The sequence below is a fragment of the Rhamphochromis sp. 'chilingali' genome, assembly GCF_963969265.1.
Source record: "Rhamphochromis sp. 'chilingali' genome assembly, chromosome: 9".
NCBI lineage: Eukaryota > Metazoa > Chordata > Actinopteri > Cichliformes > Cichlidae > Rhamphochromis > Rhamphochromis sp. 'chilingali'.
The window spans coordinates 22,211,873-22,228,147 of record NC_137936.1 but is presented as its reverse complement, the minus strand read 5'-3'; the positions used below and the strand labels follow the sequence as shown (position 1 = coordinate 22,228,147).

Below are 16,275 nucleotides of genomic sequence, written 5' to 3'. Positions count from 1 at the left end.
GTCTCAGAACATAACAAAACATTATGATCAGTTGTGTGAGATGGGTTGCTTCCTCTTGCTCAAAGTCATCAGGTATGGGGTTATGTTATTTCATTTTGATATCTACTCCTACATCTGAATATTTACATTTTTACTCAAAAACTATTTAGTTTCATTTCTCAGCTCAACTCCTTTATTTACCATCTGAAAATAAAAGTACCGAAAAGCTTTCAGATGATTTGCAGTTTTCACCTGCATCGTTTATACAATATTTAAAAAAAAAATAAACAAAACAACCTTTTCTTTTTTTTTTTAACTTAAGCTGGTTAAAATATATCATTGCCCGTGGGATATGAATCCTTTTATTTTTTAAATTTTCTGATTGTTGAATCAACCACTTCTGAATAAAGCAAATAAAAATCATAATCGAATATTTAAAGATGATAAAGCACAACCACCTGCTTTGGAGACACTGAGCATAAGCACAAAGTGTTCAAAACAAGCAAAAATCACAGCCTACAACACTTAAAGAGGCTGATTGGATGAAAACACACAATATCCTGCTTTAAAAATGCACTCCTGATGATATGTGACATATACTCATGAAGGAGCCTAATTTAACCACAAAAGAAATGGCCCCTTGATGTAGGAGGACGTCCAAGTGTGTTGTTTACAGATAACTATTTTCGAAAACATAAAAAAACGTGTCCTTCATAAATGAATAAATATGTACACTCACTGCCCACTTCATCAGCAACACCTCTTCAACTGCATTTTAACACAAACATTTAATCAGCCAACCACATGGCAGAAACTCAGTTCGTTTATGCATGTAGACGTGGTTAAGATGACTTGGTAAAGTTTATACTGAGCATCAAAACGGGGAAAATAAGGCGTAGTTGTTGGTCGCAGACAGGCTGGTCTGAGTATTTCAGAAACTGATGATCGACTGGGATTTCTCCATACAACTATCACTAGGGTTTACAGAAAATGGTCAAAAAAAGAGAAAATATCCAGTGAGCAGGGGCTCTCTAACCAGAGGAGATTGGCCAAACTGCTTTTAGCTGATAGAAAGGCAAAACTAACTCAAATAACTATTTGCAGGTAGAGCAGCGTGATATCACACCACAACTGTAGAAAGACAAGAGAAAATGCGACAAGATGTTGCCAGGTCTGACGTGTCTCGATTTCTTCTATATTTCTTCAACAAAACACACGGACTTGGAAGAATTGGTTGGATTTGTACAAAATGAAAAGGCCAGTAATGGACAGATGCAATGATACTGATGGTTACACCCTCGTACAATAAAGAGGATGTCCTTTGTATCACAAGACATGATAAGACGGCTGATCAATTTGTTTCACTAACTCATCTAAACGTTAGGGTATAGGAGCTATGGCACTTTGTCTTAAAATAACAGCTGTAATCTTCACATTTCAACTTTTTTTTCCTCAAAAGAGTATTTGAAGTTTTTTCTTGAAATAGAATTTCATCTTTGATCTTGATATTTTGACTTTTACCAAATGATTAATAAGAATTTTCTTAATGTGGCCTTGTAACAATGTAACAATACATTCCTTTTACGTGACATACATGAAAGTAACAACCGTTATCGATCTATCCTGCTGTAGAAACCCTCCATCAACTTTGGAATATCCCAAGAGAGCCTGCTAACGCTTTTCAAACCAAAAAGAATAAGAAATATACATATTCCATTAAAAGTGTTTAATAACAGCACCTTTAATAGATCAAATCTAGTTAAAAATATCTGTCAATATTCTGCAAAGACACCTCATACTGTGTATAAAACAACACCGCCTGTGGTTAGAACAAACAGTAGCTGCTGTGTGTCACAGATAGGTATGGCATGAGTTAACAAACCAGCTATGGTCTTTTACCCAGACCACGCAACTACTCCCTGCCACAATAAAAAATAAATGAATAAATAAAATGTAAAAAAATATATAAATACAACTGAGAAAAAGAAATATGATTCACATAAAGGCAATAAATCCACACAAAGTAGTTCAAACATGAGCAGCAATGTTTCCTGATGGAATTTGGAGATAATTTTGAAAATCTTTTAGGTGGAAAAAAATAATAAATCAGCAAGCAGTGACATCATTATTCATCCTCTTCAAGCAAGGCAGATTAGATCAATATAAACTGTTTGGACAACCTGATTTACATTTTAAGATTAAAGCTTAGCAAGAGCTTAAATGGAAGAAATAAACCTTGTTTATCTGGAAAATTGATATCCTTATAGACAAATGGGACTAGCTTAAAAGCAACAGTCGTGTTTCTGTAAGCAAGTGCTGTCATCTAGGAGCACATGTAATTGATCAAATTAATCACATCCCCACTAAACTCTTGCAACACCACTGAGACGAAGCAGCAGCTTGATATTTCTTTTTCAGTCCGAGTGGAACAGAATAACTTTAGTAGAGTTTCAATTGCTTTTGTCCTGATGCAAACATTTTTAAACTGATACATTTCTCTTTTTGAAATTGATAATTTTCTTAAATTACAAAGGTTTGCTTTCCTAACACTGCAGCAGGGTTGGGAAATCAGTCAGGAAGAGGAGCCTTTCATTTATGTGCAACTCATAGTGAAATTCAGCAGGTTTTTCCAAATTACTTAATGACCGACAGCACACATCATTGAGACAACTTCCTCAAAACACAGTCACACATGCACACACACACACAGAGAGTTTACCATTGGTTAGCTACAAGCATCAGTAGATTCCTCAGAGGCCAGCCCGGATGTTGGGACAGAGTACACGGATCATAGACACCCACAGTAACCTAGAGAAAACAAACAAGGTATGTTTACATTAGCAAGGCGTGAATGCGTATATGTGTTATTGTGTGAGTGTGTAACAGTAGACAACATTAGTAAAATGTGATGAGCCAATAAAACTACAGTAGAAATCCAGTTTGAAGCCACAACAAAATAAATTTTAAACCTTATTAAAAAAACGAGTCTGTTTGAATCTTTTTTTTTTTTTTTTTTTTTTTTATTACAGAATGAACAACAATAGGTTTGGAAACTTTTGGTGTATACTTTAAATCATACTATTATGATATTGATCTAAGTGCAAAAAAAGTAGCAGACACACAGAATAATAAAATATAAGATTAAATTCCTGTTTCTAATAATATAAATATAAAAATCTTCTTGAAACCTTCTTAGTATCACTGAAAAATGTCTCCCAGTCCCCCAGCACGGCCATCTGAACTGACTCATCTGTGTATTTTATTAGGAAGTAAGGAACTGCAGTGGCTCCTGTTTTGATGCACAGGCCATCATAAGCATCCTGCAGGGCTGCAATCTAAGACAGAAATTAGAAGTTAGAAAAATCCGGCAATTCAAACATATCACAAGTGCTGAAGTCAGTGCAGCAATTCTCAACCAAGTGACCTCAAAGGGATGAAAACCGAATTATTCAGTAAAATTCTTTTGGTTTATATAGATGAAGCAGTGGAAGACACTAATAGCACTTTGTATTCATCATATAAAACAGCTAATAGTAATTGTAGAGTTTTAACTTTTTCAGAAAAGGTCATTTAAGGATAACTTCAAAGTGTAATATCTAAAATTATATGGTGATCTTTAAAAATCCAACCTGCTTTGCAGAGAAAACCTGATCTAGGACGGAGGGCGGTCGAACAAGCATTATCGCCTCTTTGAAACAGAGAGCAGGAAAGCAGAACCAGTAGTAGAAATTGTACTTCTTCAAATCCTGTTTAAAAAGAGTAGCCAGAACAAGAGAGAAACATGAAAGGAAACTGGTTACATGAAGTTGTTAAAGTGTAGAAAAAAACAAAAGCAAAAAAGAACAAGCAAACATATATGATCATATTTTTACGCACTGCAAAGGTAAGGAGAATAAATCTACAAAGGATGGACGGGTCCTTCAGTGCAGCTCCAGACTGTATAGCATCCCAAATCTACCCAACAAAGAGAGATAATACAAAAGAAAAAATAATCAATAATTTAATCAGGTAATGTTCTGTTGGGAAATATGACCATTCTAATGCCTACTTTATAGATAATCCACTTTCAACATGTTTTTGATGTCAGAACAAATTGCCACTGGATGTCTCTTACCTCCTTGGCTTCTTTCTCCAACAGAGCCTTCTTATCAGTAGTCTTAAAGGCATCAAGAGTGTTGGTGTTGTACAGCGTTCCCAAAGCTGGGCAGCAACGAGCGGGAGTTGAACCATCACTAACAGCAAAAAACCAACACATTTTTCATTAAACTGTATGTTCACAGTGTAAACATACTGACCACCAGAAACCAGTGGGCTATATAAAAGTTTATTTTTCCCTATATAGAAGTACATACACAAAACATCTCTGTGACAACTGCACAATCGGATGAAGGCCACGTCATTTTTTTTTCTTTAGACACACAGGCTTTTTGTAACTGTTCAGAGCCGATTTAAAAATACTGGCAGCTTTCGGTGCTTCCCCTCTGCCTCACTGTAGCTGCACCTATGGAATAAGTCGAAACATCCTGGGTAACTTCCTTGTTGAGTTATCACATTCACAAGATTTTCAGAAAACTTCTGATCTTCAGGTGGAGGTCACCGAGATTCAACTCATTTAAGATTTTTAGTAGATGGTATCAATTTAGGTGTCCACGTTGTCCTCCCACCTGCCCAGCAGTGTGACCCCAACAGTCTATGCTATGCTTTTATTTTGGCTTTGTTTACAATCACACTTTGCATCACAAGACTCAATGGCAGCAGAAAAACTTAGCAGAAGTGTAATGCTTCTTTACACAACATAATGCCTTATACTTACACATCAAATGCACTGTACTCCAAAGTTAGACGGGTAGGCAAACCAAGAGGATCACCTATCAGACATGAAAGTCGATCAGCCACATTGGTAATAGAAAATACAGATCTGTCAATCAAGTGGGAAAACTGCATTTGACAGTGAGTGAGTGTGTTGCTTATTCTGTCTTCCTCCCATCACCCTCAACCAGTAATGGCAGATATCTGTTCCTCCCTGAGCCTGGTCCTGCTGCAGGTTTCTTCCTGTTAAAAGGGAGTTTTTCCTTCCCACTGGCGCCATGTACTTCATCATAGGGGGCAGTTTGATTGTCGGGGTTTCTCTCTATTATTGTAGGGTCTTTATCTTACAATATAAAGTGCCTTGAGGCAACTTGTTATGATTTAGCGCTATATGAATACAATTGAATTGAACTGATCTTTTATTGAAACCATGCCATCAGAATACTCACCATTGTAATAGTATCCTTTGATACATTTGGGACTCTCATCCAATCTGTAGTCATTGAGTTTCTTCTGAGTAAGCTCATGCCAAAAGCCTGCTTCCAGAGCGCTGCTGAAAGGAGCAAACTGCAGCTTAAGTTCTGCAGTGGACGGCGATGCCTCACTGATGTCAGATGCCATTACACTTCACAGAGCGGCACGTTCAACAAGCTGTGAAATAAAACAGCAGACGGCTATGAAGCACTTGCAGGCACTATAATAACTTGTGACTTAGATACACAAAGAGTAGTAAAAGTAACTCTCGCACTGTTGAAGTAAACAGTCTGAATAAAAGCACAGAATAAAAGCTGCACTTGTATACGGTTTTATGACTTTGGAGTGCCTCAATTACCAGTTCACACTCGCACAACAATTATGGGAAAACTCCCTTGCAAGGAGCTGGCCTGCCCATCAGGAGTAACTTGGGGTTCAATGTCTTGCCCAAAATCACTCACACATGTTGGTGGAGCCCTGTGATTAGTGGATGCCTAAATCAGGAGCTCCTGCTGATCACATAATAATCAGTTCATTATCTGCTGAGCCCTAAATTTCCAATGCTGCTGTTTAATTGACAACCCAGTGAAGAATGTGATTTGAATAAGCTTATTACTCAGCCAGGTTTAAAATTACTCGATGAGTACATCGCCCAAGATATCAGAGATGTAACTATATGTGCTTTTGATATGTGAAAGTATCTGCCACACATGCAAATGAAGGAAAAAAAAAATCACACTATTATCAGTTGTCTTTTTCTTCTTTCAGCTGCTCCCTTTGGGGTCACCACAGCAGATCATCTGCCTCCTTCTCACCCTGCCCCTAGCATTCGACTCAGTCACACCAACCCTTTGTAAATCCTCCTTCACTACTAGGGCTGGACTGGTAATGCATATTAGGCTTTTTCCTGGTGGGTCAATATAATTTTTTTTCTTTGTTGCTATAATCATACAGGCCACCTGCCATGGTGCACTGGCACTACAAACACTGACACTAGTAGTGTAAAGTACTTTGGGGTCCTTAGTGACTAAGTAAAGCGCTATACAAATACAGGCCATTTACCATTTTAGTCCAGTGGACAATTTTTATTAGTAATCCTGGATAGACGAATATAATCTTTTAACGCAACCATCCCTCTCCTACAGACACAGATGGAAAAACAAAAGCACAAAAAAAAGGTGTCAGTGAAAAGCCAAGAGAGAAAAAGAAAAAGAAACTAGGCATATATGCAGCAAAATGTTTATATACATATTAGAAACTGCACTGTCAACAGCAGTACCAGCAACCACTACTATAAAGCTCTCACAGTCACAGTACTGCTCCTGTTTCCAGCACTAGCCATGGAGAAATGATGGAGGAGGGAGAGCAGTTCCAACAAGAGAGCGGGGAAGGTGTAAATAATATGGTAAGGAAATAAATGGAAGGACATGATTATCAAGGGAGACATTCAAGTAAAATAACCCACCATCAATGACCAAAAGCCACTGCTAATAGCTAAAGGGTAGCTTTTAATTGTGCCATGCTGCACTAAAGCACAACAAAGACTTCCTAACCCAACAACAAGTGTACCAACGTGGTTAAACAAAAATAAAGCATAAACATTTATTTATTTATTAACTGATCATAGTCAGCCACCTGGACCAAATATGCCAGGGCTCATTTGGTGTCCCAGTTGTTCACTTCATCAGTGAATCTTCTCTGAGGTCTTCGTCTTTTCCTCCTCCCTGGCGTCTCTATATTCAACATCCTTTGTCCATCCTCTATTACTATTCTGCACGTCCAAACCACCTCAGCCTTGGCTCTCTAACTTTACCTCCACACCGTTAAACTTCTGATACACTGATTTCTAACCGTGTCCACTTTGGTCAATCCCAACAAGATTTGAACATTTTCAGCTCAACCGTCTTTTTGTCAGCACCACAATCTTCAAACCATACAAGACGCTATGATGTGTGGGTGGTCTCAGTCCCATCTTATAAAAATTCTCTTTAACTCTTGGTACTGTATATCTGTCACAAATAACTCCATATGTGATGGCAAGCTACATGAACAATAAACTGGACATTTAAAAAAGAAAAAAAGAGGATTCGTGTTTCCTTTCCTGTATCCCATCCACGTGCATAATCCATGAAAAGATAAAGGATTTTAAAATATTTTTGACCAGCTCAGCTGCAAAGAGAGCCTAAACTCTGGTTAAATAATGAGCGCCAAACCTTCAAGACTAAGCATTTAATGGCTGCCAGTCTTGGCATGTTAATGATTAAATTCTACGTTTACTTTTTTTCGTGTCTTTAACTGTTTTCTCTTGCTGAGAAGTAAAGTCAGCTCAATAGAGACCACACAATGAAACCCAGCAGCTTTAGCACTTCAAGCGCTTTTTAACGCGACGAAAATTCTCATGGAAATAAATCATAAAATAAGACATCCTTGCATCACAACACAGACAATTTATGTCCGCTTCAGACAGATACATACATGTTTATACGTTAACGTGTAACAGGACTTGTGCACTTACCATAAAACCTTACTTCCTGGTGAAGGAGATCATGTGATCGCGAGTCTTGTAAATAAAGCAGTGCAGTGTGGGTAAGCTTTAGCTTACTTGCTACGGTTTCTTGTCTTTATGGTGCAAGCACCATTGAGTAAAATACAAAGAACCAAAACATAAACAAGAACGCGCAGACGATAAAGCAGGAGAAAACGGACAAAAACCTGTAGGCGCCGTTTCTTTTCATTTCGGAGACTGCTACAGAGGCTGAAGCGTTTGTAATGAACGCCGGTTTTAGCTTGTGAAATTACAAACGCAACATAATAGTGGTGAAACCGGTAAAGCTACTTCTGCTCCTACTTTTGGGCTCAATTATGACTTCAGTTTTCACCAGAAATTAGCTGTATGTGAGCGGCGGACCGTACGGAAACAGGGTTAGGGACCGTCGCAAAACTGTGCTGCTGTACAAAAACGCACGATATAAATTAAAAGATGTCATGTTTTGGCCAGGAGGCTAAAACAAACTGAGAAAATCCATCTAAAATAATATGAAGCCCACAAAGTGTCACCTCTTTGTATTTGTATTTCCCTGGATGACAACCACAATATCCAGTGGTAGCCCCTGCACTGTGAAGGACAGCATGTAATAATAGCACCCCCCTTTTTTAAATAGCTTGTTCTACATGGAACAGCTATTACCACATGTAAAAGCCACTGAGCTCTTGAATCCTTCCTGAAGGAAAACACAGGAACGAAAGTACAAGTGCTCAAGGTTTCCTTGTACCTTATCATTTAAACACAAGAACACTCTGAAGTAGCAGATGAGACTAGCGGTTCAAGGAAAGCATAAAATGCTTTGAAAGTACTCAGTTTGTTAGATGGAGTACATGTTTACAGTGGAAATCTTCAACAGGGTAAGTTCAGGGACATTGTGTGAGCTGTGTTAACTGGTTTAATGAAACAAGGAAACATCTCACAGTGATGCTCATGCAGATGCAGACTGTGTCAAGTTGTGTTGCTCTTAACTAATCTTTAAAAAAAAGCTTGACTGATATAAAACTGCTCCTACTCATACAGGCTGAGTTTTCCCTCTTCAACAGCTCATGGTTTAATTATTGTAAGGTGAGATATATGTGTTAGTATTAATAATTGAATTTCTTTTTTTTTTTTTTCTGATTTTTCTCGCTTGGATAAGACCGCTCCAGGTTTCAATTTTTGATGAAAGCATGTGTATGTTTTTCTGATTCAGACCTTCAACACAAACTGGTTTATTACAGTAAACTATGAGGTAAAACTGAATTGAGATTTTCAGATCTGTACCATGGAGTCCATTCCAGTTTAAAGATTACAGATTAAATGAAAAACAGTTCTTATTTTAGTACAAGTAACCTGAGAAACACGCCATAGAAACTCATGAATGATGCCCGTGCTGGGTTATTAAGAGAGAGGGGATGAGGGACATTGGCATATTGTTGAAAATGTCCTTGTTATACGTCCCATACAAGAGAGGAAATATAACAGTTTCAGCACACTGAAAAGTTAAATGAAATATTTATGCTGGTAAGTCACAAGCTTTGCAGATTTTGGTGAATATTATTGAAACTGCCACAAAGACAATTAAGTGGCACTATATTATGAGAAATAGAGTTCTTGTCTTTTTTTCTAGAGCTATTTCTCCATTTTGCACAGGAGAAAATATGAATGTATTAATTGACAGTATATGTGCATCATAATTTGCTAAAAAAATGCTAAAATTCCCCAATATGGCTTAAAAAGAAGATGGCTACACTGTGGTCATATAGGGATGGACATGGTCAGCAACATTACTCGGGTAGGCGGTGGCATTTACACAGTGCTCATTTAAAGGATCTTCACTTGGTACTACAGGACCTAAACTGTGCCAAAAAAATATCCCTTCATCATTACATCACCAGCAGGTTGAATCACTCATACAAGGCAGGATGGCTCTATCTATCATCTTGTTTAGGCAAAATTAGGTAAACTATCTCAACATTGCAGGAGAAACTGAGACTCAGCAGAGTAGCCAGTGTTTTTCCAGTCTCCGCTTGTCCATTATAGATGAACCTTTGTGAACTGTAGCTCAGTTTCCTGTTCTTAGCTGGAAGCACTGGCGCCTGTTGTGGTCTTTTACTGCTGTAGCCCATAGAATAGAATAGAATAGAATTCAACTTTATTGTCATTGCACATGCACAGGTACAGGGCAACGAAATGCAGAAATGCATCTGCTTCAAGATTCAACATGTACAATCAGAGATGCCTTTCTGCATACCTTGGTTGTAACAAATGATTATCTAAGTTACTGCTGCAGTCTGGCTATTCACCCCGATCTGTGAAAACAACCTGGCATTTTCTTCCAGAGAACTGCCTTTTGCTGGATATTTTCTCTTTTTCGAACCGTTCTCTGTAAGCCCTAGAGATGGCTATGTGGGAAACTCTCAGCAGATCAACAGTTTCTGAAACACTCTGCTTGTCTGTCACCAACAACCATGCCGCATTGAAGGTCACTTAAATAACCTTTCTTCCCCATTCAGATGATTGGTTTGAAAAGCTGTAGTTGAACAGGTGTACTTAATAAAGTGACCAATGGGTACATTTGATGGAATCTTGCTGCAGCATGGGCATTGGGTTTTGTCCCAGGTTAATTAGGTCATGTGTTCAGCATTTCACATAAATGTTCTTGCCAAAGTCAGCACCTCAAACTAATGACAAAATAAAATTAGAAGAACAGTTTGAAGTTAATAGTGTTAATGACGTGAGGCTTGAAGGACTAGCACATTAGAACGTTTTATTTTTAGTTTTAGGTGTACATCATAAACAGGACATTAAATGTCATCAATTTTTTTTCTTTCAGATTGACTTCAATTTTATTTCATTACTGTATCATGCATGAAATAATATGCCAGCCTAAATAGGCTTACAAGACACCGATAACAAAAAACAGAATATAAACCAGAACACACCCACAGGTTTTAATCATACTCTGGTGATCATTATAAGCATTATTCAAAAACTTTGCCCTCAACATGAGACACCCAGCATTAAAAGCGCATAGGCAGCAACTTCACTTTGACATAAAAGTATCCAAACTACTTTTTTAAAAAAAAAAACAACAAAAAACACACACACACAAACAGCAAAACATTCAGTGGGACATAATATTCATTACAAAGAGTTACCTCAGGGGAAGCTCTTTGCAGAACCTTTTCAAGCAACAGAGAAACAGCATATAAAATGAAATTTTCTTCCCCTTTGTCTTGTTTTTAATGAGAAGTGCAGTCACACACATCCATCTTCCCATCATCACCTCTTCCAGCTCAATTTCAGCCTCCTCTGATTTGTTTGATTTGACTGCACAGTGACTCACAACATTGCCACGCTCATTACAACATTATTTCAGACACTATGATTCACATATTAAAATATGAAATTCAGTTCTTTGTCCCTGCCCCCCATAAAATCTGAAGTGACACTGTGCAAAAAGTAACAGTGTAAGGAAATGTCCTTAATTCCATTTATCCTTATTTTCTTTTTACAAGGAAGCTTCTAGCATAGCTAACACGGGAGTTACTGGGAGAAAGAGTTGCACCATGAAGCTCTGTGTATAGCCTGGATGCACTTGAATGCGTTTGTTACAAAATACTGACACAAATCCATTAAAGAAGTCTCAGATTTATAGGGCTTCGGAGTTGACGTCACGCCGCAATGCATTGTGGGAGCGCGGCGGCATTTTCGGGGTCTACGAATCAAATCAAACACACTGTGTTGGAACGACGATTACAAGATGCTTAAAAGCAGCTTAAAAGAGAATGGACTGTATAGAGACCGATTGCGTCCAGAGGCGAAGCGGCGGTACTTGCAGAAAATAGCGTGCATTGGAAATGTGGACCCGTATGAAATACGGCCGTGGAGTAGAAACCCTGATATATTTCATACCTTATCTGTGGAGTCAGCGCGTACAAGTCGTCATTCAATCAAAGGTAAGTCAGCTCGAGTACAGCGAGTGAAATGCGTTTGATTTCCCTGCAAACATTCAGATTACTGCAGCATAAATTCATTCATGAGGGGAAATTACAGTGAGAACATGTGGAGACTGTTAGGTGGATAACATAGTGAGTTCAGTGCATTGATGAGACACTGTCCTGAAGGATTTAGTTATTCTTTATGGTTAAAGAAATTGCACTAATTTATTCATATTTATTATAAATAATTCTAATTATACATCTTGCTTCCATATTTGTATCTTGTGTCACTAAAAATACATTTTATTTTAGTTTTATACTTTGATTAATGACCTGCAGAATCTCCTTAACATATTAAGTGATTCATAATTGTCACTTTATGCTTTCTCCATCTCTAAAGTGATGACATCCTTGCATTACATACTTTAGGTTCATTTTAGACGGAACAGTGTTGATCCGTGGCACAAGGACTGTTACAGATGAACCTGCATACTGGGTTTTGCCTGGTAATAATACCAAGATACACCCAGAGGTTGGCCATAAGATAGACGACTTCTCTTCAGCTGCCCAAAAAAAGGCTCTTGATCAAAACATACACAGACCATCTGTAGTGACAGGTAAAAGGAGCCGTCCTCAAAAAAGAAAAACCCCACCTGCTACTGTGGAGGAGTTGTCACTGCTATAATGCCATCATGTTTTATCTAGGGGTCTAGATGTATGCCTGTAGTGCACTGCTGTGTAAATAATTTGCATTTACTGAATATGTACTGACTGAGTCCCACTGTTCAAAAGTTGAATAAAGAAACTAAATTATTTTGCCTTTTTTTTTTTTTTTTATTAAAACCACTTTATAGAACATCACATCAGTAACAGTGTAGAATCCATGTCATTTACAGTTTACAAATGACAAAATGTTTACACCAAATCATGAGTGTTTACATGATATCACCCACTACTAACATTACTTTATTTACTGTATCTTTTGAAAAAATAACAGCACAAGACTTAAGAACATTTAACAGGAGCAGGTTTCATTCTTCTCTGGTTTTATTATCACACTGTTCACCAAACGCAGCAAACCTTCACCATCTTATCCAGAAGGGTCACCTCTTCACCCTCACATGGAAGAAGTAATCTGATTGGCATGGTGGTTTGTTTGAAGCAGGTCCCTCGTGTAGCGCTGGAAACCAGTCATGATGTTTCATCCATTTCATCGGCTGGTTTGCTGCAATAATGCCAAATAATTAGCAACTCTATAAATAGACGGTAGTTCTGCAAAATCACTCAGTAGGATGTTTGTTCTAATTTGCTATGAGCTCAGAGCGCATCGAAAATGAAACTAATAGGCTATAAAGAGAGATATGAACATATTTAGAACTTACCGGAATGAAAATGTCTGGAGCACCAACAGATATTTGGAGATGGAAGAGAGCTGCACGTCAGCTCATCTCACAGCTGCTATCCAGGCTAGACGCCTTCGTTTGGTAACATCGATACACGAGCTGCCTCATGTCGCTTCCAGGTTGGGAAAGCATAAAAAGACAATCCAACCTTATTCCCGTGCCGGTCGTAAGATCGAACATTGCAGCCGAGCACACAGCAAGTACGAACCATGGCTATGCTATCGCTCCTAGCTTAGACCCCCAAAATGGTGAATCGGGCCAAAATCCTTTCCACGCCCACCCCCGTGACATCACGCTCCGAAGCCCTATTGTGTGCTGCAGCATTTTTGAATCATTTTCGACACTCTTTGGCTAATGACGTGTAGCGACGTGCTACACCTTATAACAGATAAGCAACTTATTCCCATCAAGGAGAGAAACAAAACCTTTCTGCAGTTCGAAAGAAGACTGTGACTGTGACAAATAGTTTGTTCTGGTAGTAGTTTTGTCTTCATAATCAGGTTTTTGCTCATATATTTCCAATTTCGTTATACTATGTATAATGACAATAAAGGCTTTCAATTCAATATATTAACCTATTAGACTTAATGGCAGGAAATAGATGTCAAAGCACGAACAGGTAGAACAAGTTCAGAGGTTTTCTTTAAGGGAGTGTAGGTGACTGAATGTGCTTGTTTAGAGTTGCCATTCTTAATTAAAAAAACATAAAAAATAAAGACAGTAGGTATCATAATTCAGCCCTTCCTCGATCACTAGTACCAAGCACCAAGATGCATCTAAAGTCTCGTACTCTGTTTAAATAATAAGAAGGAGAATGACTCACAATGTGGTTGTCATTTTCAAAGAAAATCTTCTCCTTGTTCTTTTTTTTAAACAATATTAATCATATTTCACATTATGTGTTTTATGGTATATTCCTAGCACAGAAAATCAATTAAAAATTTTTTTTCAAAATACAATTTTTACATAGTTTTTAGCAAAACTTTAAGCTCAAATTCTTCTGTGACACAGTCTATTATTATTATTATAATTACTATTATAATTAGTGTAACATAAACAAAATAAATAACATTAAACTGACATATTATCCTCAGCTTGAGTCTTGAGTCCAAAGAATTGGTGTTTATAAAAATAAAATGCGGAACATAAAAGGAATAGCACACTTTTTTGGTCAACGCTTGATGAGTCATTTTTTCCTTTTGCTAATTCTGCTGTTGTCTCAACATTTAGACGCCTGCGATTGTGTTCTGCTCATTTACAGTCACAAAGGAATGTTAAGAATATTTTTAAAGACCCGTTTAAAGTTTCCATTGCAGAGCGGGTATATAAAAGGGTTTAGAGTAGAGTTGATGTAACCCAGCCATATGGTGAACATGTGCAGGTCATGGTGGACGCACTCTCTACAGAAGGCCATGACCATGAAAGCTATGAAGTATGGTATCCAACACAATAAGAAAGCAGCAATTATGAAGCCCAGCTGCTTGGCTGCTTTGTGCTCTTTGTGGATCCTCAGACTGTGGATGCGATGGCGTGATTGGTCAATGAACTTTTGCCACGCCTGTCTCAGAGTAATTTCATTATCCGCGTCTAATTTGGCATCTTCTACTCCTTCCTCGGCCCAAGGTAGAGCTTGGCTGGGGTCGTAGTTGTTGCTGAGCACAGATGTGTATCTCTGCACGTCTGATACCTTGTTGGTATCGCACACTCCGCTCACTGGGTTTGGCACTGTCACATGGCATTCGTTTAAAGACGCTTGAAGTTTGTTCTCATTATTTCCACCTGAGCAAATCACGTCCTGTGGTGCCGATGGCTGGCTCTGGGGAACCTCGCAGTCTGGTTGCTTCTCCTCAGGAGACAAAGAGCACCTTTTAGTCTTTCGTGCCATTCTGAGACCTTTTGTTGTCATGGCAAGCAATGACGTCTGCTGGCACTTTACACCAATTTTTCTGTGTGCTCTCGATAGAGCAGTTTTACTGTTTTTATCAGCGTCTTCAAGGGGATCTGTCTGTTCGAGAGTATTCTGGTCTAGCAGTTTTTCTGTTTTGGATCCTTTCATTAAAACCTCACTTTCCCTCTTAGGTGACTTGGAGTCATTTTTCACAGGGGTTTGAGGATTTTGTCCATTGTCGTTTTCTCCAAATGAATCAGTTGGATGAATGATTCTCTCTCTGTCCCGTAGATGTTGTCTTACTGCCAAATAGATATATGTGTAAAACCACAACATCAAAACAGAGGGTACGTAGAAGTTGAAGACTGCGGTAATGACCTTAAACCACGTGACAAAACGGAAATCTGTGTCACACTTATTTTCCTCTTCAGGTTTGAGGTCCACGTGTGTGAAAGACCTCCATCCTAAAATAGGAATAATCCACATCATGGACAGCAGCCAGGCTCCAGAAATCATCACACTGGCTTTTCCCCGTGTTCGATATTTTAGGTACTTAAGCGGCTGTCTCACTGAGCGGTACCGATCCAAACAGAGGATAAATAAGCTGAAAATTGAAGCTGTGCTTGCCACGTAGTCCATAATCAGCCAAAACTGGCAGACAGCCCGCCCCAGCTTCCATTCATCCTCCAGCAAATATACCAAGTTCAAAGGCATGACCGTGGTCCCTACAATGAGATCTGCCACAGAGAGGCTAACAATATAGAGGTTCCCTACAGTGTGGAGGCTCTTCTCTTTCTTCACAGCATACAGTACGAGCAGGTTCATTATGATCGTGAGAAGGGAAAGAAATCCCAGAAAAACTCCCAGCAGGGCGCTGTTGATGCGATCATGGAAGGTCAGGGTTTGATTGTTCCTCAATGAGTCACCATCACGGAGTCCACTCCAGCTGTTGTTGCTGAAGTTTACATAGCTGCTGGCATTGTGGCGTAGAGGGTCTGCTGAAGGTGACATACTAGATTCCATCATGTTAGGTGAGATGGACACCTCTAGATCCTGTCACATTTTGGAAAGCTTTCATCCAGTGCTTGTTTAACTAAACACCATGGCATGTGTGGAACAGCAGGTTTTAATCAGTGTGTTTACACTCAATGGATAATGGACAAGTTGACTTTCACTCTGGAAAATGTGTATTCCTTCACTAGCCCTGGTCAGTTTATCCACAGTCTACGGTCCATTTTGTTGTAAACCCCAAGT

The 16,275-nt window shown here is 38.6% G+C and overlaps 2 protein-coding genes across 3 annotated transcripts in view; both read right to left on the bottom strand.

Moving 5' to 3' along the window:
• The window catches only part of atg7 (ATG7 autophagy related 7 homolog), a 57,980-nt gene extending 49,806 nt beyond the window's left edge, over positions 1 to 8,174 (bottom strand). Inside the window, exons 1-8 of one of the 2 annotated variants that reach the window (XM_080890432.1) lie at positions 7,778 to 8,174; positions 5,238 to 5,439; positions 4,793 to 4,847; positions 4,094 to 4,211; positions 3,856 to 3,933; positions 3,609 to 3,725; positions 3,168 to 3,314; positions 2,699 to 2,787 (exon numbers count right to left, since the gene is read on the bottom strand). In XM_080890432.1, the coding sequence (XP_080746558.1) occupies positions 2,699 to 2,787; positions 3,168 to 3,314; positions 3,609 to 3,725; positions 3,856 to 3,933; positions 4,094 to 4,211; positions 4,793 to 4,847; positions 5,238 to 5,409 (776 nt within the window). In that variant the 5' untranslated portion in view covers positions 5,410 to 5,439; positions 7,778 to 8,174. Of the gene's footprint in view, positions 1 to 2,698; positions 2,788 to 3,167; positions 3,315 to 3,608; positions 3,726 to 3,855; positions 3,934 to 4,093; positions 4,212 to 4,792; positions 4,848 to 5,237; positions 5,440 to 6,324; positions 6,388 to 7,777 lie in introns of those variants that run through there. The other variant, XM_080890433.1, reaches the window with a different exon arrangement.
• A 4,384-nt stretch (positions 8,175 to 12,558) lies between these two features.
• hrh1 (histamine receptor H1) lies at positions 12,559 to 16,275 on the bottom strand. The gene is made up of 2 exons (XM_080891927.1): positions 13,113 to 16,275; positions 12,559 to 12,955 (listed from the first exon to the last, which is right to left on the bottom strand). The coding sequence occupies exon 1, from the start codon at positions 16,045 to 16,047 to the stop codon at positions 14,395 to 14,397; it is 1,653 nt and encodes a 550-aa protein (XP_080748053.1). The 5' UTR covers positions 16,048 to 16,275; the 3' UTR covers positions 12,559 to 12,955; positions 13,113 to 14,394.

Bases quoted from the DNA above. Each gene is read 5' to 3' on its own strand.
- hrh1 (XM_080891927.1), bottom strand. From the start codon at position 16,047: ATGATGGAATCTAGTATGTCACCTTCAGCAGACCCTCTACGCCACAAT.